A 19,930-nucleotide genomic window follows, 5' to 3' on the forward strand; every position below is an offset into this window, starting at 1 on the left:
CATCGTGTTGGAGTGTAGCTTTTTAGAGTTGAATGAAGGCTGCTGTTTATACCTGCTTTCTTAAAGTATTTAGCCACATTTGCGCATTCACTTGACATTGTTTTGACCTCCTCCACATCAGCAATTGCTTTTTCAATGACGTTGTTAAGAAGGTGGTTTATGCAAAAAATGTGCTGCTCATTTGAAAAAGCCGTCTTCATGTTTGAGCCTCTGTTGGTTACGACGCGCACCAAATGGTTCAGCTCGCATCCAAAGTCTTTTAAAATGTTCTCCATTTTAATTCTGATGTTATGTCCTAAATTGATATAATTAATTATAAGTAATAAGACATAATTAAAAAATATCAACAAAAACAAAGAAAAATGTTAAATAAAATATTTACCAGTATTTTTAAGATTATCCATTCCTCTCATAGCCAAAACTTTATGTGACAGCGATCCATCCTTAATATAATGAGCCGTGGCACCTGGTACCTTTTTCGTACATCTGGCAACCCTCCTGATTTAATTATTCTGAAGGTAATTTTTTTTTTAGTTGATGACAATCCGTCCTATTTAACTAAAGAAACTCATAAAACGTCTTAGTTTTCAAATATTCCCGGTTTAAAACCTACAGGACCCAATTTACATGTAATATGACCTGGTACTCCCTTGGTCCATATGGTAACCCTCCTAGTACGGATATTCGATGACTAATATTGTTGATACTTGTAAGTAGTTACTCCCTGTTAAAAATAAAATTCATAAATTGTCCAGATTTTCAAGTATTTACCGAAAATATGGGGTATATTGGAACCTCCATTACATTTCGAAAACATTTATTTGACAACTTGCATTACATGTAGTTATTGCTTTTCGTTATTTTTTGTTGGACTACGTGGGTTAATTTTTTATTTATACATCCAATCTTGTCTTAAATAAGTCGTCCAACTAATTTTTGCAAAAAACCCGACATTTTTATCACAATTATCAGTAATTTTTTCGTTAATTAATACAGAAAAATGTTAGTTTTCTTGGTTCGAAAACAATTACTTGACAAACTGTATGTTCTCTTCAAAAAATCGTCCTTCCACAAATCACATGTTATAGCAAATCCATTATCTTTTATTGATACCAATCCTCCTTTAATATAACATGTTGGGTTTGGTACAAAATGGCAATATTATTAGTAGAATGCGGTAATAAGTTCATAAAATCGATATTTTTACTGTACGAGTGACCAGTCTGTAGTATAAATTCTACTAGATTGTGTAAGCCGTGATCGTTTACAATGTTGAACGGTCTACAGTTACCAACTACCCATTGCACGACCAGTTGTAAAAACTTTTTCTTCAGTTCATTATCTGGTTGCACTTTAATATTATTTGATTCTTTATCGTTTTTATATTTTTTATAGCAAGGATGCCTCAGCAAATTCGAAGTGTATCGCAAATTGTTTTTATATATGTTTTTACACGTGTTACAAATCACGATATCTTTCAAAATTTCACCGTTTTCATTTTTAATATACATAAAAATATTATAGACTTCACTTCTTCCAGTTTTTTTTTAACTGTATTATATTCTCCACTAGTTATTTTTTCTTTTATATTTTCAAAATTTTCCATATTTTCACTACTCAAACACAACCTTTCTATTGTAGAACACACACACAAATGATCACAACATTCGCTCAAGCGACCATAATATACCGCACAAGCGACCACAATGATCAAAATGAAACGCACAAGCGACCACAATAATCACAAAATTCGTACAAGTGACCACAATCTTGAAAATGGCACGTTGTCACTTACAGTCAATCAAGCTTGTGATCGATGTGGTCAAGCCTATACAAGCCATCACACAATGACTCACTTGAACTAATTCATAACTGTGATTTGAATCATTCGGCTTAGTTTGTGCGAATGTCTGGTGAAATTTGCGCTTGTAAGCTCTCCAAGTTTAAAATTTCATTATATTTTGAAAGCTCTGTTTGTTTTTGGAAACAGAGTTGTTTATAAACACATCTCTCTCTTTTGCGAGAGCTTTAAAAACGAAAATAATGTGTTGTCTATATTTGATCAGTTAAAATTGAAATTGTGAAATTACCTTTGAAACCAATACGAATCTTTCCATGACATCTGCTGCAAACTGGTAGATAAGAAGAAGAAGAAAATATTTGGAAAGATAATGAGCACGAAGAACCTCTTTTACTATCTCAAATTTTATAATATATCTTAAAATAATTTTTATATATTTCGCAGCTTATCTCCAAAACAGTTAAAATTTTCTTAATGTTATCATTGGAAAAAATATTCGCTGGAATGTAATACACAACTCTTGAGAACGTATCACTGTTGTAAAATGCTTCTATGGCGTTGTTTATAGCATATTTTTAAACCACAATTTGATAAATATATCAACAATGCATTAAAATCTCAAATGTGAGAATAAACAGCCTGCGAGAACGTTGTTTGAAATATGTTTTGTAGAAATTATGATATGAACAAGTAAAAAAGTATCAGTCGGCTTTGCCGACAGAGATATACCCTCAGCATATGTGAATTGAAACTTTCATCTATGGATTTTCGGTATTTTCAAAGTTTTAGCCTCAATATACCACTGAAATGGTTGGAATTTTATATTTAGTCTCCGCTGGGGGTACTAAACTTTCCACCTGAAATTTGTCGGTATAGGTCAACGTCTTCATATAGGCCCCACAGAACGGTACCTACCGATTTTCAGTGTTTTTAGGTATTTAGCCTCAATATCCCCGGTATTTAGTCTTCGTTGCGGGTATAAAACTTTCAACCTGAAATTTGTCGGTATAAGTCTACGTCTTCATATAGTCCCCATAGAATGGTACTTTCTGACTTTCTATAGCCCCCATAAAACGGTATCCCTACATATTAGCCACATTGTTCAAGTGAAATGATTGAAATATGTATAATATTTAGTCTTCGTTGGAGTTACAAAACTTTCCTCCAGAAATATCTCAGTACAGGTTAGCGTGTCGCCCAACCAAAATAGCTCGAGGATACAAAAGCTAAATTTGGAAAATTGTAAATATTGACCGATGTTTTGGAAATAACAGCGATTACGATCAATTAAGATATCCTGCTCCTGCAAGGAATAGGAGGAAGAGCTTATGTCATACTTTCATATATGAAAGAAAAATAATAATTGGGGCAAAAACAAAATTTTTATCCGATTTTCTGGCAGCTCTTGGATTTTTTGGTCCCTTCTAAACATGGTTAAATATTGACTTTTTCGGGGCTATATCTCTGAAACCAATGCGAATCTTCTTCTGACTTCTGAATCAAATTTGTAGATAAGAGCAAGAATAAAATATATGGAGAAATAATGAATTCGAATAACTACATTTATTGCCTCAAATTTTATAAAATATCGAAAATTTCCATAATTTGTATACATTTCGCACTGTTAGATTTTTCTCAATGTTTTCTTTCGAAAATATATGCGGGAACGTAATACACAACTCTTCAGAACATACCATTATTGTAAACTGCCACTATCACGTTGTTTTTAGTATATTTTTCAACGACAATTTAATAAATACGTCAATAATGTGGTGACATCCCAAATGCGAGATTAAACTCCTCGTGTGAACAGTGTTTGAAATACGTTTTGTAAAAGATATGATAGAAAATACTGCTGAAACAAGATGAAATAAGCCTTTTAGAGTTTCAGAATGTTCAGAAGAATTGTTGATAACATTATTTGGAAGATTTTTACAAAAGGTTACTTGGTTCAACTCCCAATAGTTTAGCTGATACTGACCAGAAATCTAGAAAAATATCTAAATTTAATTTTTGGTCCAAATGTTAATTTATGGAGGTATACGAGGGCGGTTCGGAAACTTCTTAGCCTATCAATGAAAGAGAATAGTTAGTTTTTCAAAAATATTTTTATTTTTCAATATAATCTCCTGAAACTTCAATACACTTAGTCCAACGCTTTTCTAGCAATTCTATCCCTTGATTAAAATAGTTTTCCTCAAGGTCTTCAAAATAGTGGTTTACAACTGTAATTGCATCTTCATTTGAGGTAAAACGCTTGCCAGCAAGGAATTTTTTAGATTTGGGAACAAGTAAAAGTCACTGGAGCTAAATCAGGAGAATAAGGTGGGTGGTCAAGCAACTCGTACTTTAATTCTTTGATTTTAGCCATTGTTAAAACACTCTTGTGCGCTGGTGCGTTGTCTTGATGAAAAATTATTTTTTTGTGTTGTAAGCCAGGACGTTTTTCTCGAATTTGTACATTTAATTGATCCAAAAGGTTGCAATAGTACTCTGAATTTAGTGCTTTACCTTTTTGCAGATAGTCAATCAATAAAATACCTTTGAAGTCCCAAAAAACCGTTACCATAACCTTACCAGCCGATTGAACTGTTTTTGCCTTCTTTGGGGCACTTCCTCCAGCTTCAGTCCATTGTTTGGATTGTTCTTTTGTCTCTGAAGTATAGTGGTGGATCCATGTCTCATCAACAGTTATGAAACGACGCTTAAAATCCATTTTATTTCCCTTAAAACGATCCAAACAAGCTTGGGAAATGTTCATTCTTATGCGTTTTTGATCGACTGTTAACAAATGCGGCACCCATCTTGCAGAAAGCTTTTTCATCTGTAGTTTTTCATGCAAAATTAAATGGACTCGATCATTTGAGATGCCCATGATATTAGCAATTTCACGCACTTTTATTCGTCGATCATTTAATACCATATCATGCACTTTGGCTACAATTTCTGTTGTTGTTGCTGTTTTTGGACGTCCACTACGTGGTTCATCTTCAATGCTTGTACGACCACGTTTAAATTCAGCAACCCATGCATATGAAGGAGCACTTTCACCTAACACATTCACCATATCATTATGAATTTCTTGTCCCGATAAACCTTTTTTATGTAAATATTTAATGACAGCACGCATTTCTAATTTTTCCATTGTAAAAAAATTGCGGATGCGTCTTTTTTGAACACCTGTTTCTATATGAAGGAGTTGCCAGATCGAAACAAAATTTAACATGTGTTCATAACAGAGATGGAAGTTTCCAAAACACTTAACTTTTTTCTGATTATACCGAGCTTTTTGCGCTAGGCTAAGAAGTTTCCGAACTGCCCTCGTATTCCAACAAATTATGAACACGAACTTTGAAAACCAACTCTTGACCTCTCCTTTGATGCAAATTATAGCAATAATAAATGATGCAATGATATAAATTAATTATGTACCTATATCAATAACATAACGTGTTGCAATCATCTATATATATAAAAGAGCTTAGTGAATGAGTGAGTGAGTGAGTGAGTGACTGAGTGAGTGAGTGAGTGAGTGACTGACATATCATCGCCCAGGCGAAACCGCTGAAGCTAGAAAGCTGAAATTTTGACTGTGGGTTGCTGCCGGTGTGTAGGGGTGAGATAAGGTTGGGTTTTTGGAAATTCGACCTAGAAGGGTACGAAAAGTACTAAAAGGTACTAAATATGGTACCTTTTGTATTAGGCAAACGGGAAGAGCTAGAATTCTGAAATTTGGAATGAGGGTAACTGATGGAAAGTTAGAAAGATGTACCAAAGGGTTTTTGGAAATTCGACCTATAAGTGTACGAAAAGTTACTAAATTTGGTACCAATTGTATATTTTGAGCGGATATAGCTACAATCTTCATATTTGGTATGGGAGTCAAGGTTGGGAAGTGGTGCTGATAGAAGGAAATGATTTTGGAAGTTCGTACTTATGTGTACGAGAAGTACTAAATGGTACTAAATTTGGTACAATTTGGATTTGGGTGAACGGATAGAACTGAAAACCTAAAATTTGGAATTTAGATTACCGTTGAAGTGTACGATTGAGATACGGTGATTTAAAAATTCATACTTATGTGCACGAAATAAGTATGATACCAAATTTGGTACAATTTGGATTTAGATGGACATGAAAACCTGAAATTTGGAATTAAGATTACTGATGGAGTGAAGGATTGAGTTAGTTTTGGAAATTGTTACTTATGAGTACGAAAAGTAGTAAACGGTACTAAATTTGGTACAAATTGGATTTGGGTGAACGGATAGAGCTGGAATCCTGAAATTTGGAATTTAATTACTTTTGGAGTGTAGGATTGAGTTAGTCTTAGAAATTCGTACTTATGGGTACGGAAAGTACTAAATGGTACTAAATTTAGTACAATTTAAATTTTTTTTGAACGGATAGAGCTGGAATCCTGAAATTTTGATTTAAGATTACTAGTGGGGTGCAGGATTGAGCAAGTTTTGGAAATTCGTACTTAGGGGTTACGAAAAGTTCTAAATTGTACGCAATTTGGATTTGGGTGAACGGATAGAGCTGGAGTGCTGATATTTGGAATTAATATTACAGATGGAGTGTAGTTGAGGAAGTCTTGGAAATTCGTACTTATGGGTACTAAATTTGGATTTGGGGGAACGAATAGAGCTGGGATCCCGAAATTTGGAATTAAGATTACTGTTGGACTATAGGATTGACTTAGTCTTGGAAATTCGTACTTATGGGTACGGAAAGTGCTAAATGGTACTAAATTTGGTACAATTTAAATTTAGGTGGACGGATAAAGCTGTAATCCTGAAATTTGGAATTAAGATTACTTATATAGTGTAGGATTGAGGTAGTTTCGGAAATTTGTACTTATGGGTACGGAAAGTACTAAATGGTACTAAGTTTGGTACATTTTGGATTTGGGTGAACAGATAGAGCTGGAATCCTGAAATTTATAATTAAGATTACTTATGGAGTGTAGCATTGAGGTAGTTTTGGAAATTCGTACTTATGGGTACGGAAAGTACTAAATGGTACTACATTTGGTACAATTTATATTTGGGTGAACGAATAGAGCTGGAATCCTGATATTTCGAGTTAAGGTTACTGTTGGAGTGTGGGATTGAGGAAATTTTGGAAATTCGTACTTATGGGTACGAAAAGTACTAAATGCTACTAAATTTGGTACAATTTAGACTTGGTGGACGGATAGAGGTGGAATCCCTAAATTCGCAAGTACTGTTGGAGATAGTTATTGAAATTCGTAATTTCATACGAAAAGTATTAATGGTATTATGAATAGAGGTGGAATTGGATTTGGTTGTGGATATACATATGTACGTACAATAAGTGCACGAAAATTACTAAGTGGCACAGAATTTGGTCCCAATTGTTTTTGTGTAAAGGCGTAGAGCTGAAATTGTGAAATCCGGTATTAGCATAACAGCTGACGTTTAGAGTGGAGATAGGAAGGATGTTTTGGAAATTCGTACTAATGTATACGAAAACAAGTAAGAAAAGTCTATAGTCGGACGGAGCCGACCATGGGATACCCTATACCACTATCCCTGGACAATCGTTCTCCACGGAACTTCTTTTCAATGACTGTGAAAATTTAATTATCAAATATCGGAGATGTAATGTATAATACTTATGACCAAAACCAAAAAGTTATCCAGCATGACAAAGACATTTTTGTAGCAGGAGAGGAAAATTTAGTTCACACAAACTAAAATGTAATGAAACCCACTTATGTAGTACTACTACTTCCGTTGTTTAACCGCTACGTTATTGAAATTTTTAGCAATTTCACACAAAAGTTTCAGTCCATTTAACCCGCTAAGCATTACCTGATCTTCACGTTGGTTTGTACGCTTCTTCTTCATCATAAACTAAAACTTTGTTTAAAAGTTTGCGGGTTATTCTTTTGACCTACAGAGCCGCTACAAAATTGGTTAAAATTTAGTTTTTGGTCAATTTCATCCCCTGAACATTTCACGATCATCACCAAAAACTAATCATTTCCATTCTGGCCCGAACCCAACCTCCTTAACAAATTCGTTACAATCGGCCCATAATTGCGGCCTTAAGCTTGTTTACAATTTTTAATGAACGGACACACATCGCTAAATCGCTTTATCTCGTCGAGATATGAATTTTGGCATACCAAAAAAGGGGTCTAGGACGAATATTTCGTGGTGTTACATAAACTTTTGGAGAGAAAATATGTAGCATGGGATAAAAATGTGGTTCTCTACACAGAACCCATTATATATTAGGCAGTAGGCCCGGTATCTAGCAAACACTTTATTGCAATTTACATCAGAGGAAAGGTCAGTAGTTTTTTCCATATGTAGGCTACTTTGCGAAATATATATGTCCTCAAGGAATTAAAATATCGACCATTTCACCCGCTAAAGAACATCAGACCATCATTCAAAATTGTAGGCATCTTTTTCGAACTATACTCTTACCCGGTGCAAAATTTCGTGACTATTGATGTATAATTGCGACTTCTAGCGAGTTTATTATTTTACTACAAACAAATAACGAAATATATTAGGCTGTAACTCTGTTATCTGATCATGCCCACCAACATAATTGGCATCAATTGAAAGGTCAAGCGTTCCACTTTCAAGTATATCTCACTTGTCCGGAATGTCGCTTCCAGGAATTAAGATATAAACTGTATATTAAAAATTTTCACAATTTTTACACAAAAGTTATGGTCCATTTAACCCTCTAAATATTATCCGATCGCCATCTCAAATTGCAAGCTTATCCTTTGTGATATACTCTTACCTTATTTAAAATTACGCGTTGATCGGGCTATTATTGAGACCTACAGAGCCGCTAGAAAATTGGATAAATATTATGTTTTTGGTCCATTTCACCCGCTAAATATTTCACGATCATCACCAATAAGAATAGGGATCTATTCTGATCTGAACCCGACCTCCATACAAAATTTCGTGACGATCGGTCCATAATTGCGGCCTGGAGCGTGTTTACAATTTATAATGGACAGACGGACGGACGGACGCACGGACTGACGGACGGACACACATCTCAAAATCGCTTTATCTCGTCGAGATATGAAGATTGGTATACCACATTGGGGGTCTCCGACGAATATTTCGCGGTGTTACATGAATTTTTACCAAAACAAACTTATAATACCCTTTTCCACATTGTGGTATAGGGTATAAATACTAAATCGAAATTCTAATATATTATTGATTTGTCAGGTCGTATACGTGTACTAGAAGTATTAAATAATACTAAATATTGAAACACTGGTATTGGGTGAATCGATAAATAAAATTTGTTATGAGGATCACTGTTGAGATTAGATCAGAATGTTTATTTAAATCCGCCTTTAAATGTATGAAAGGTTTCTACATGTAATACCATTGACATTGGGTGAACAAGTAGAACAACCTCTAACATTTGAGCTAAGGTCCTGGATATTCGGTATCTAAATAATGTACTGAAGGTTTTTACATCCTGAGAAAAAAAGGCATAAAATAAAATGTCTCAAAAATTAACTATTATATAGGGTAACATCTTCTGAATAATTGTATTCTACACTTTTATATCACAAATTCCAAGATTGGTTTGGAAAATGTGGATAAAATTTTCAAAATACCCGTACTGTTCTAATAAAACATGGTCTGGAATTTAAAATGTAAAATGGTTGAAGTATAGAGGTTTTATTTTGAAATTCGAACAAAACCTGTACGAGCAGTACTTGAAAGAAATTAAATATCAATTCAAATACATACATAGGTATTAGTACATCAAAATTTTAAGTGTTCTCCATATTAAATATTGTTTATTTGTATATTATTCCTTTTCCGCATACGAAGTATCGGGAATTTTGCTAGTATTAAATAAATTCAGTGGAAAAAACTGCCCAGAGGAAGTGGTGTAGGGCAGGGGTGTTCGTTTCTTCACGGTAGTGGGAAAAGGTTTAGTTTTTTTTTTCGTAAACACTTTCGTCGGAGTTGTGTTAGGATGCCAAAGAAAAACTTCTCATTGAAGTTTTTTCTTTGTTCACCTTTATACTTTGAGCTGACGATTGATGTTTGGGTATAAATACGTTTTTGTTTTTGTTAAAGAAGTTATTGAAAAATAACTTCGGTGGATAATATCCACAATCAATAAACAAGGGAACTGATGAGATCCAGTGGCGTGGATCGAAACTAGTCTTCCCTGCCTTACCCCTTGGCGAACAATGCCAACCTTTTTCCACTAATAAATTAGTTGTTTTAAAACAATAAAACAACAACAATGGGATTAAGCCAGACTATTTTGAAAAAAAAAACAAAATTGTATTAGCTATCCCAATAAAAAACAACGCCACCAATGTTCGAAAATTTCAATCGAAAACTTAAAATGTGTCTTCCACGAAACTGATTTTTTTGAGATGTGACACTCTATGAGTATATGAGCGATATGTACTTGTTATCTTACATTTTTACTAAGACACACCACACCCCCTTACGTGCTAATTTGCTTTTTTTTAATAAAGTAAAACAGACATGCATTGTGATAAAGTGGCAATAAAAACTACGCAGTAAATTTTTTTAAGATAGACATGGATTTGTAATAATACCACACTATTGTCTGAACTTTTAATTACAACTACAACAATTTATTTAAAATTTATCTATAAAACAATATTTGACTTAGAAAAAATAACAATATCTTGCTTGTGTCGATAATTATTCAAGCAAACCACGATTTAACAGCCATGGCAATATGGCCTCCATGTGCTTACGATATCGGGGATTTGAAAACATTTGCTTCTTGAAATTTAAACCAGCATCAGAATCTCCAATGAAATTATCAAGATTGGCATTATCACTTGGATCGCATAAAACAACGGCTAAAAGACTTGCAACTGTGCTGTAAGCTAAAAATATACATACATATGTGAAATAATAGTATCCAGAATCAGAGTACTTGTTTACTTACCCCATATTCCGTCCTTGTATATCATTAATTGTATATCCTTTAGCGTTGGTATTTTCTTGGGATATTTAAGCAACTTTAGATTTTCTTCCAAATGGCGGTGATAGAATGCAAGCAAATAATCAAATTTCTCTAACTTTATCTCCAATTGAGTAGACGATAAAATAAAGTAGAGTAAATCTTGGGCCGGTGTTGTACAACGAGGTATTTGATAGTCAACAAAATAGGTATCAAGAATTTCACCCGTCTCTTCGTTATATTGGAACATAATATTATTTACCCAAGCATCACCATGATTGAGAACTTTAAAACCTTCATCGTGCTTGTGGTCAGCAGTTTCAAAAAGCTTTTCAGCTGCACTATCATGCATGTTCACAACTTTATCATAATACATGTGGGAATTGGAATATTCTCGAATACATGCCAACAATATTTTGGTCGAAGAATCGAACATGCCTTTAATTAAATCATAGGATTTTGGTCTAACATAGCCATCGTTGTAGACATCAGGATACATGCCCTTGGTTGCTATCCTAACTGCTGAAGCAGCATGCCATTGGGCCATTTTTTTAAGTACGCACTTAGTATGATCCATATCAAGACCTTCCAAACGATTGGCATTTCGAAAGCCTTTTTCTTTAAGATTCTCCAATAAAATATATGGTTGATTGGTGGGCAAAGTGTACGACCTTGCACCAAATTTCACATTGACGCCTGCATCGGCAAATATTTGTTCCATTTCCGGAACTACTTCGCTAAACATTCCACTTTCGGCACCGAATATATCATGGGATTCCATCATCTCACGAAAAAGGTCTGTATCATGGCCAACTTTTAACATAAAACTTATGGGTTTGGTCGAATCATCTGTAATGGATAAGTTGGTTAAAACAAGTAAAAAAGTATCAGTCGGCTTTGCCGACAGAGATATACCCTCAGCCTGTGCAAATTGAAACACTTTTTAGGGGGTTTCAAAATTTTGGCTGTATGAATCGACAAAAATGTTGATTAGGATTAAAGTTCAAAAATTTTGCGGAAAAGGTACTTAAAGGAATGGACCGACATAGATCATGGGGGTGCCATAGGGGGTTTTTACACCCTTCGGGCTGTTTTCTCATGAAGTATGGACTTGCCCCTAAAACAACTTTTTCCATCGCAATTAAGGCAGCGAATGTAAGTTGCTTCAACAAAAATCAAAGTGATTCAAAGCAGGTCTTAAAGTGAACTTATCCAAAATTTTGTGTGGGAGGTACGGGATGGATTGGACAAATATAGTCCATATTCGAACCTGATCTATATCTGGTAGATATTATGAGAATGTGTAAAGTATGGATCAAATCGGTCACTCCCATCAAGAGTTATAGTGCGAAAATTTTTTCCGAACATTTTTGAACTTTTGTGGGGGAGGTACCTGAAGGAGTGGACCGGTAGGGCTTATTTTCAAACTTAAACTAAGTTTGCACAAAATATTACGAAGGTCACATTTTGGACTGAATCGGCAGATTCGGTCGAGAGTTATCTTGCGCTCCAACCACTACACACGGTGTCATAGGGCTTTTTTGTACCTTTCAGGCTATTTTCTCAGGAAGTATGGACTTGCCCCTGAGGAAGCTTGTACCTTCGTATAGGGGACAGTGAATACAAGATGTTACAACAAAAACCAAGGCGATTCGAGAGCAGGTCCTAAACTGAACTTTTCCGAAATTTTGTGTGGGAGGTACTCGAAGGAGTAGACCGATTGAGTCCATATTGGAACCTCATATAATTTTGGTAGAAATTTCATAATGTGCAAAGTATGGACCAAATCGGTTGCTCCCTTCAAGAGTTATCGTACGCACAAATTTTCCGAACATTTGCGAACTTTTGTGGGTGAGGTACCGGAAGGAGTTTACCGATATAATCCATCTTTGAACTTGAACTAAGTTTGGACAAAATATTACGAAAGCCAGATTTTGGAACGAATCGGCAGATCCGTTCGAGAGTTATCTTGCGTTCCAACCACTACACACGGTGTCATAGGGTTTTTGTGACTTTCAGGCTATTTTCTCAGGAAGTATGGACTTGCCCCTAATGAAACTTACAGCGTCGTATAGAGGACAGCGAACACAACTTGCGTAAACAAAAATCAGAGCGATTCGAGACCAGGTCCTAAACTGAACTTTTCCGAAATTTTGTGTGGGAGGTACCCAAAGGAGTAGACCGATTGAGTCCATATTGGAACCTCATCTAAGTTTGGTAGAAATTACACGATGTGCAAAGTATGGACCAAATCGGTTATTCCCTTCGAGAGTTATCGTGCGCACAAATTTTCCGAACATTTTCGAACTTTTGTGGGGGAGGTACCTGAAGGAGTGGACCTATATGGCCCATCTTCGAACTTAAATCGAATCTGGACAAAATATTTCGATACCCAAAATTTGAACCGAATCGATTAATCCGTTCGAGAGTTATCGTGCGCACCAGCCTGCCAGACAGACAGACAGACGGACGGACATTGCTAGATCTACTCAAAATTGTCTGAAACGGATATCGTACAAACATACTTGGGGTCTAAAACCATTATTTCGATGAGGCACATTTTCGGTCGTATCAAAGTGTAAATACCCTCTTTAGCCTAAAGGCTGAGGGTATAAAAATGATTGACATATGTATATAAACATTGTAACGCAGCATCTTTCAAAAAATAGACGTATTGGAGTGAACAAATAAAGCAATAAACTGTTACGGAGAAATAAACCACAATGCTCACTGCTCCAAAAATTCAAACATGTGAACCAAGAAGCAGTATGAACTATTTTTTATATACCCTTAACCATAAATTGGAGGGTATGTTTTACCGTTTGTAATGCATTGAAATATCCATTAGCGACCCTTAAAGTATATATGGGGTTTTCTGAGTGAAATTTATTTGATTTCCGTTATTTTTTGCTGTGGTGATGCTACTAATCAGCAAATCATTTCAGTATGTTTTCAGATTTTTGTTTCGAATTGATTAGAATTGAAAAAGTCGAATTCTGTAAAAACTATATGCAAAGAAATACTCATAATTTTTTAATATTAGTCCAAATGGGAAAAATCTTTTTTTTGCATTTTATTTTTTTATAAGCTATCTAATAAAAAATAGAATTTTTTGCACAGTGGGGTTGTATGCATTTTTCGCGATTTAATATTTAAAATCAATTTTTCTCAATGATTATACTCTTCGATTTTCATGAATTTTTTTATTAAAGTACGATTATTTACAAAAATTTTAAGTCCTATTTGGTAGTAGGATTCGAATTCTCTTTTTTTCTTAATTTTTTAAAATTTGTCAGTACAAGTTTTTCTTTCCAGTGTGAAATATTTGTTATTTTACCAAAAAAATAAGAAATTAAATTTTTTTAACATTTGGAATCTACTGAATAATTGATCTAGGACTTTATATTTTTGCATCCGCTTGTATTTTTTTTCATAGGTAGTTTAAGCTCGAATATGGGATATATCGGTCTACGTTTTGATATAGCTCCATATATCGGTTCCATTCGATTTTCGGTAGTTTTAGTATTTTAGCTACAATTTTTAACTGAACTAGCTGTAATTTGACAGTTGAGGGTCTTAGTAGTCCCAACCCTTCTCCACCACAAATTTTCAATATAGGTCCATGGTTTCGAACATCCCCCATAAAATGATACCTTCTAATTTTCGATTTTTTATGTTTTTAAATACATTTATTGATTGAACTACTCGTAATTTGACATTTAAGGTTCACTGCACTCACAAAACTTCTCCACCAAAAATTGTCCTCATAGGTCTATGTTTTGGTATAGTATCTGGGTATCGTCTCAGCTGTCACGAAAGTTATCCACTAAAAATTCTCAATATAGGTCGATGTGTTGGTATAGCCCCGATATAACGGTATCTCCCGATTTTCGGTATTTTGAGAATTTTAGTTACAATTTTTAATTGAACTTGCTGTAATTTAACATTTGAGGTTCTCAGCGGTCACGATAGTTCTCCACTAAAAATCGTCAATATAGGCAGATCAAACATAGCTCCCATATAACGTAACCTTTTTCGGTATTTTCGATTTTCGGTATTTTCAGGGGTTTTTACCTACAATTTTTAATTGAACTATCTGTAATTTGACATTTGAGTGTCATAGTAGTCTCCACCAAAAATTTTCAATATAGGTCCATGTTTGGGTATTTTGAGGATGTTAGCTAAAATTTTCTACCCAACTAGTTAAAATTTGACATTTGAGGTTCTCAGAGTTCACGACTTCTTCACTAAAAATAGTCAACATAGGTCCATATTTTGTGGTATAGTCCCCATATAAGAGTAACTCTCGATTTTCGGTGTTTTGAGGATTTTAACTACAATTTTAACCGAACTAGCTGTAATTTGACATTTGAAATTTTTAGTGGCCACGAAACTTAATCACTAAAAATCGTCAACATAGGTCCATGTTTTGGTATAGCTCCCATACAACGGTACTTCCCGATTTTCGGTATTTTGAGGGTCTTACCTACATTGTTTGACGGAACTGCCCATAATTTGACTCTTGAGGTCCCCTGCAGTTATAAAACTTTTCCACCAAAAATTGTAAAGACCTATCTTTCTTCCACACTTCGATATAGCCCCGTAGCTGGTACTTTTAACCTGGCTGAACACATTTTTTATATTAGATTCGATGATTTAGGCATTTGGGGTATTCGTGGTCGAAAAATTTCTCCACCTAAAAATGTGAAAGGAAACTAATTATTCCATATTAACTAAGACTATTTTATGGTGGAGGGTATAAAAATTTGGCCCGGACGAACTTAACGATATTTTACTTGTTCAATACTCCCAAAGTCTTATTCAAACGGTCCCAAATTTCTACCAGAGAATTCCGCATTGTACCCGAGTAACATTCGCTCCTCAGCAATCAGTGGCAAGAAGTAGCCCACAAGATGGGGAGGAGATTTTTGTAATCTCATCCGAAATGTTATTGCCCAAAACATAGGATTTCCTTATGACCAACACTATTAAATTATCGGTCTTATAAACGATATTTTAAATATTCATATTCCACCCAGATTATCACATCAATCTTCCCCATCAATTATTTTTGCATATTTACCATTTAATTTGACAACAATGTCTGCTTTCAGCATAATAGTAGCATAATTTTCTCCCGGTGCCAATGCACCACCAATTTTGAAATCAACAATTTCCTTAAATTCCGACTCAACCTCCTTCAGAGGTTTCTCAAATAGTTTTGCTTCGATCCATTTCGGAACAATCGATGGCACTGAGTCATTGTCGTTGTTGTTGCTATTTGCACTCATTGATTAAATTGTTTTAGTAAATCGTCAATTGAATAGTAAATATTTATTTACGGCACGCTTTTATAACAGCTGATCAATACAACAATATCCACCAAGTGCTTGGTGTTTATCAACCAAAAGCAAAAACTTGTCTGATTGCAATTTTTATATATCTCTGGACAATGCCGATGACGACAAGAACATTACTGATGAAATTTGCGTTTGTAAACTCTCCAAGTTTAAAATTGCATTATATTTTGAAAGCTCTGTTTGTTTTTGGAAACAAAGTTGTTTATAAACACAACCCTCTCTTTTGTGTGGGCTTTAAAAAAATACGAAAATAATGTGTTCTCTATATTTGGTCAGTTAAAATTGAAATTGTGAAATTATTTTGAATCCTTTTTACAGTTATAATGAGTATTTCAAGAAGTTACATACAAAATGTCAAATATCTTATTCTTATTTGCATAACCGTTATCCGTATGTTAAGCGACAAGCAATAGTACATTTTGTTATATTATTATTGGAAATATGTATTTTATGTGGAAAGCGATAGTTGTCTGAGTTCATTACGGGGTCCGGTCCATTAAATTTTTAGCCAGAACAGTTCCCTCTGACCTCTACCGTGTATTTCTTCAACTTGGGATTTGAGAATTATCTGCAGGATCTTACATATTTTTTGCTCCTCACATTTCAAATGCTTCCACAACTTCTCGAAATATTTGTTCCATTTATTAAATAATAATGGTGAGGGTATAGACCTCTGTCGAACACTTTTTGATATTGCTATTTCACTGAAGTCTCACCGGATACTTCTACTGATGCTGTCTGGTTCCAGTAGATATTTTTTATGCATATTATGTATTTGTATTTAATGTGCATGGATGTCAGATGTAGATTTCAATCAATCTCGTGCATATTGTTCTGTTTCGTATATATTAATGAGGAGTTTTACAAACAATTCTATACAATTTTCATCGATTAATTTCAGCATTTCTGCTGGAATTGCGTCTAGACCAACAAATTTTCTGTTCTTTTACTGCATATATGACTTCTTCTTTGACAATAGTATTTTTACTTACAAGAAAATTTTCATTTACGCGAGAATTTTCATTATGATCATAGTCCGTTCTTTCATGATCTGTAAATAATTTTGATATATGAATATTCTTTCCATTTGCTTTCGTATCGAAATTTAAAGGTTATCATTAGACATCGGATTTTAGCATGTTTTTTATTTCTTATCCGATTGGACTCAAATTTTAAATCTAGGCGCTTTGAGGGTCAATTTTTTCGATATTTGGGGTCATATCAAAAACATGCAAAATATATGCAAAAAATATGCAAAATATATGCAAAAAATATGCTAAATATGTAAGTGTTTTTTTGACGAAAATCGTCAATTAAATTTGAAAAACATCAAAAAAGCGTTCTAAATTAAGTTTTTTGCCGTTTAGCATAGTTTTTTTTGCAGATTATTATGTTATTGAGACTCTCCAGATATTCCGCCGCAGCAATAAATCTGGACTAATAAGACTTTAATCAGTTTTCACAAGATGAGAAAATGTCAAATAACCCAGCATTCCTATTACAACATAAGTTGCTTCCTATACAAATGTAGGTAATGGAAAAATTTCAAAAACTTAATCAGAAATGTCAAAATCAACGTGTCCAAATATGGTAATAGTTTTTACTCGGCCAAAATTGTCTAGCAGAAAAACAAAGGAGCTAGAATTAGTCATCGCAATTTTTGTTAAGATAAAAGCGGAATTTTTTCTAGTTTTTGGAATAAGGGTAAGTTTTTTGCACAAAATGGGAACAAGTACTAGAGTTCCATTTACGATTCCAGGTTCTGGAAGTATACGTTTTGAATATCCACATATTAGATTTGAGTATATTTTATAGTGTTTAGTCCTTTATTCAGTATATACAGACATAAAATGGCAATTTTTGTTCTTTGTGGTCAAAAAGCTCCTTTGGAAAAATGCTCTGACTGCCGCTTTAATCTTGATGACATGGTTTTAGTTTAATGCACTAAAAATACATAATTTTATAATATCGATCTATATTGTACGCATACAACCGCTTAATGCAGAATTGGGAAGGGTTCACTCCTTGGCGAAAAGTAATGCATTATTTTTATACCCATCCACGATAAATAATAAGCAAAATGAAGTACACCCAATGATTAGTGCAAAATGACTAGTGGGTAAATACCCAATGGGTAAATACCCGGTAAATTGGGTAAATTGGGTAAATACCGGGTAAATACCCATTTGTGGGTATTTATTTGGGTATTTACTATATTGAATCGCTAATACAACATCTTAGACCCTATTTCTGGGTTTAGGCTATGAAATCGAATCAAAATGGATAGTTTTACAATACTTTACACAAGTGGGTAAATACTTGGGTAAATACCCGAGTATTTACCCAAGTGTTGGGTAAAAACTCATTAACTGCCGAACCACTTGACGTAGGCTGACAAAATTTGGCTCAAATCTTATTTATGTCAAGAGAATATCTAACATTGAAAATGGGGTCTATGGGTCCATGTTTTGATATAGCCCCCATATAACCGTACCTCCCGATTTAAGGTATTTTTTTGTCTATTTGCCTCATTGTACAATCATAGTGGCTGAAATTTGGCATAGTGAGTTCTCAATATGTAGAAAATACCCTTGCAAAAACTTGTCAACATAGGTCCACGTTTTCTAATAGCCCCCATATAAGTGTACCCCGATTTCGAGTATTTACCCAAATTTTGGGTAAAAACTCTTTAACTGCCGAACCACTTGACGTAGGCTGACAAAACTTGGCATAAATCTTTCTTATGTCAAAAGAACTTCTGGTACTGAACATGGGGTCTCTAGGTCCATGTTTTATAATAGCCCCCATATAGCCGTACCTCCCGATTTAAGGTATTTTTCATCTGTTAGCCACATTTTACAACCAAATTGGCTGTAATTTGGCACAGTGAGTCCTCAAGGAGCAGAAAATATCCCTGCAAAAACTTGTCAATATAGGTCCACGTTTTCTAATAGCCCCCATATAAGGGTACCCCGATTTCGAGTATTTACCCAAATTTTGGGTAAAAACTCCTTAACTGCCGAACCACTTCACGTAGGCTGACGAAATTAAGCTTAAATCTTACTTATGTCAAGAGAATATCTAGCATTGAATATGGGGTCTCTGGGTCCATGTTTTGATATAGCCCCCATATAACCGTACCTCCCGATTTAAGGTATTTTTTGTCTATTTGCCTCATTGTACAATCATAGTGGCTGAAATTTGGCATAGTGAGTTCTCAATATGTAGAAAATACCCTTGCAAAAACTTGTCAACGTAGGTCCACGCTTTCTTATAGCCCCCATATATGGGTACCCCGATTTCAAGTATTTACCCAAATATTGGGTAAAAACTCTTTATCTGCCGAACCATTGGCGTAGGCTCATAAAACTTGGCTAGAAACTTTCTTATATCAATAGTATTAAAGGTTTTGAAAATGGAGTCCCTGCGTCCACTTTTTGATATAGCCGTACCTCCCGATTTCAGAAACCCATATTGGGGCCACAAGAAAACGTGGACCTACGTCGACAATTTTTTGCAAGGATATTTTATACATATTGGGAACCCACTGTACCAAATTACAGTCAGTATGATTGTAAAATGTGGCTAATAGTTAAAAATACCTTAAATCGGGAGGTACGGCTATATGGGGGCTATATCAAAACATGGACCCAGGGACTCCATTTTCAATACCCTTATTACTATTGATATAAGAAAGTTTTGAGCCAAATTTTGTCAGCCAACGTCAACTGGTTCGGCAGATAAAGGGTTTTTACCCTATGTTTGGGTAAATACTCGAAATCGG

At 34.6% G+C, this 19,930-nt stretch overlaps 1 protein-coding gene across 1 annotated transcript; it reads right to left on the reverse strand.

Annotated features, from left to right (window-relative positions):
- Positions 1-10,426: 10,426 nt before the first annotated feature.
- LOC141403746 (uncharacterized) lies at positions 10,427-16,324 on the reverse strand. The gene is made up of 3 exons (XM_073986652.1): positions 15,870-16,324; positions 10,772-11,635; positions 10,427-10,709 (listed from the first exon to the last, which is right to left on the reverse strand). The coding sequence occupies exons 1-3, from the start codon at positions 16,075-16,077 to the stop codon at positions 10,519-10,521; spliced, it is 1,263 nt and encodes a 420-aa protein (XP_073842753.1). The 5' UTR covers positions 16,078-16,324; the 3' UTR covers positions 10,427-10,518.
- Between the last annotated feature and the right edge of the window lie 3,606 nt (positions 16,325-19,930).

This window comes from Musca autumnalis, unplaced genomic scaffold (assembly GCF_047663935.1).
Source record: "Musca autumnalis isolate F117 unplaced genomic scaffold, ASM4766393v1 scaffold_1, whole genome shotgun sequence".
NCBI lineage: Eukaryota > Metazoa > Arthropoda > Insecta > Diptera > Muscidae > Musca > Musca autumnalis.

Excerpts from the sequence above, each read along its gene's own strand:
- LOC141403746 (XM_073986652.1), bottom strand. The coding sequence starts at position 16,077 with ATGAGTGCAAATAGCAACAACAACGACAATGACTCAGTGCCATCGATT. Across the intron at positions 11,636-15,869 it reads CATTGTTGTCAAATTAAATG|ATGATTCGACCAAACCCATA; the intron begins GTAAATATGCAA and ends TATCCATTACAG. Across the intron at positions 10,710-10,771 it reads ATACAAGGACGGAATATGGG|CTTACAGCACAGTTGCAAGT; the intron begins GTAAGTAAACAA and ends GTATATTTTTAG.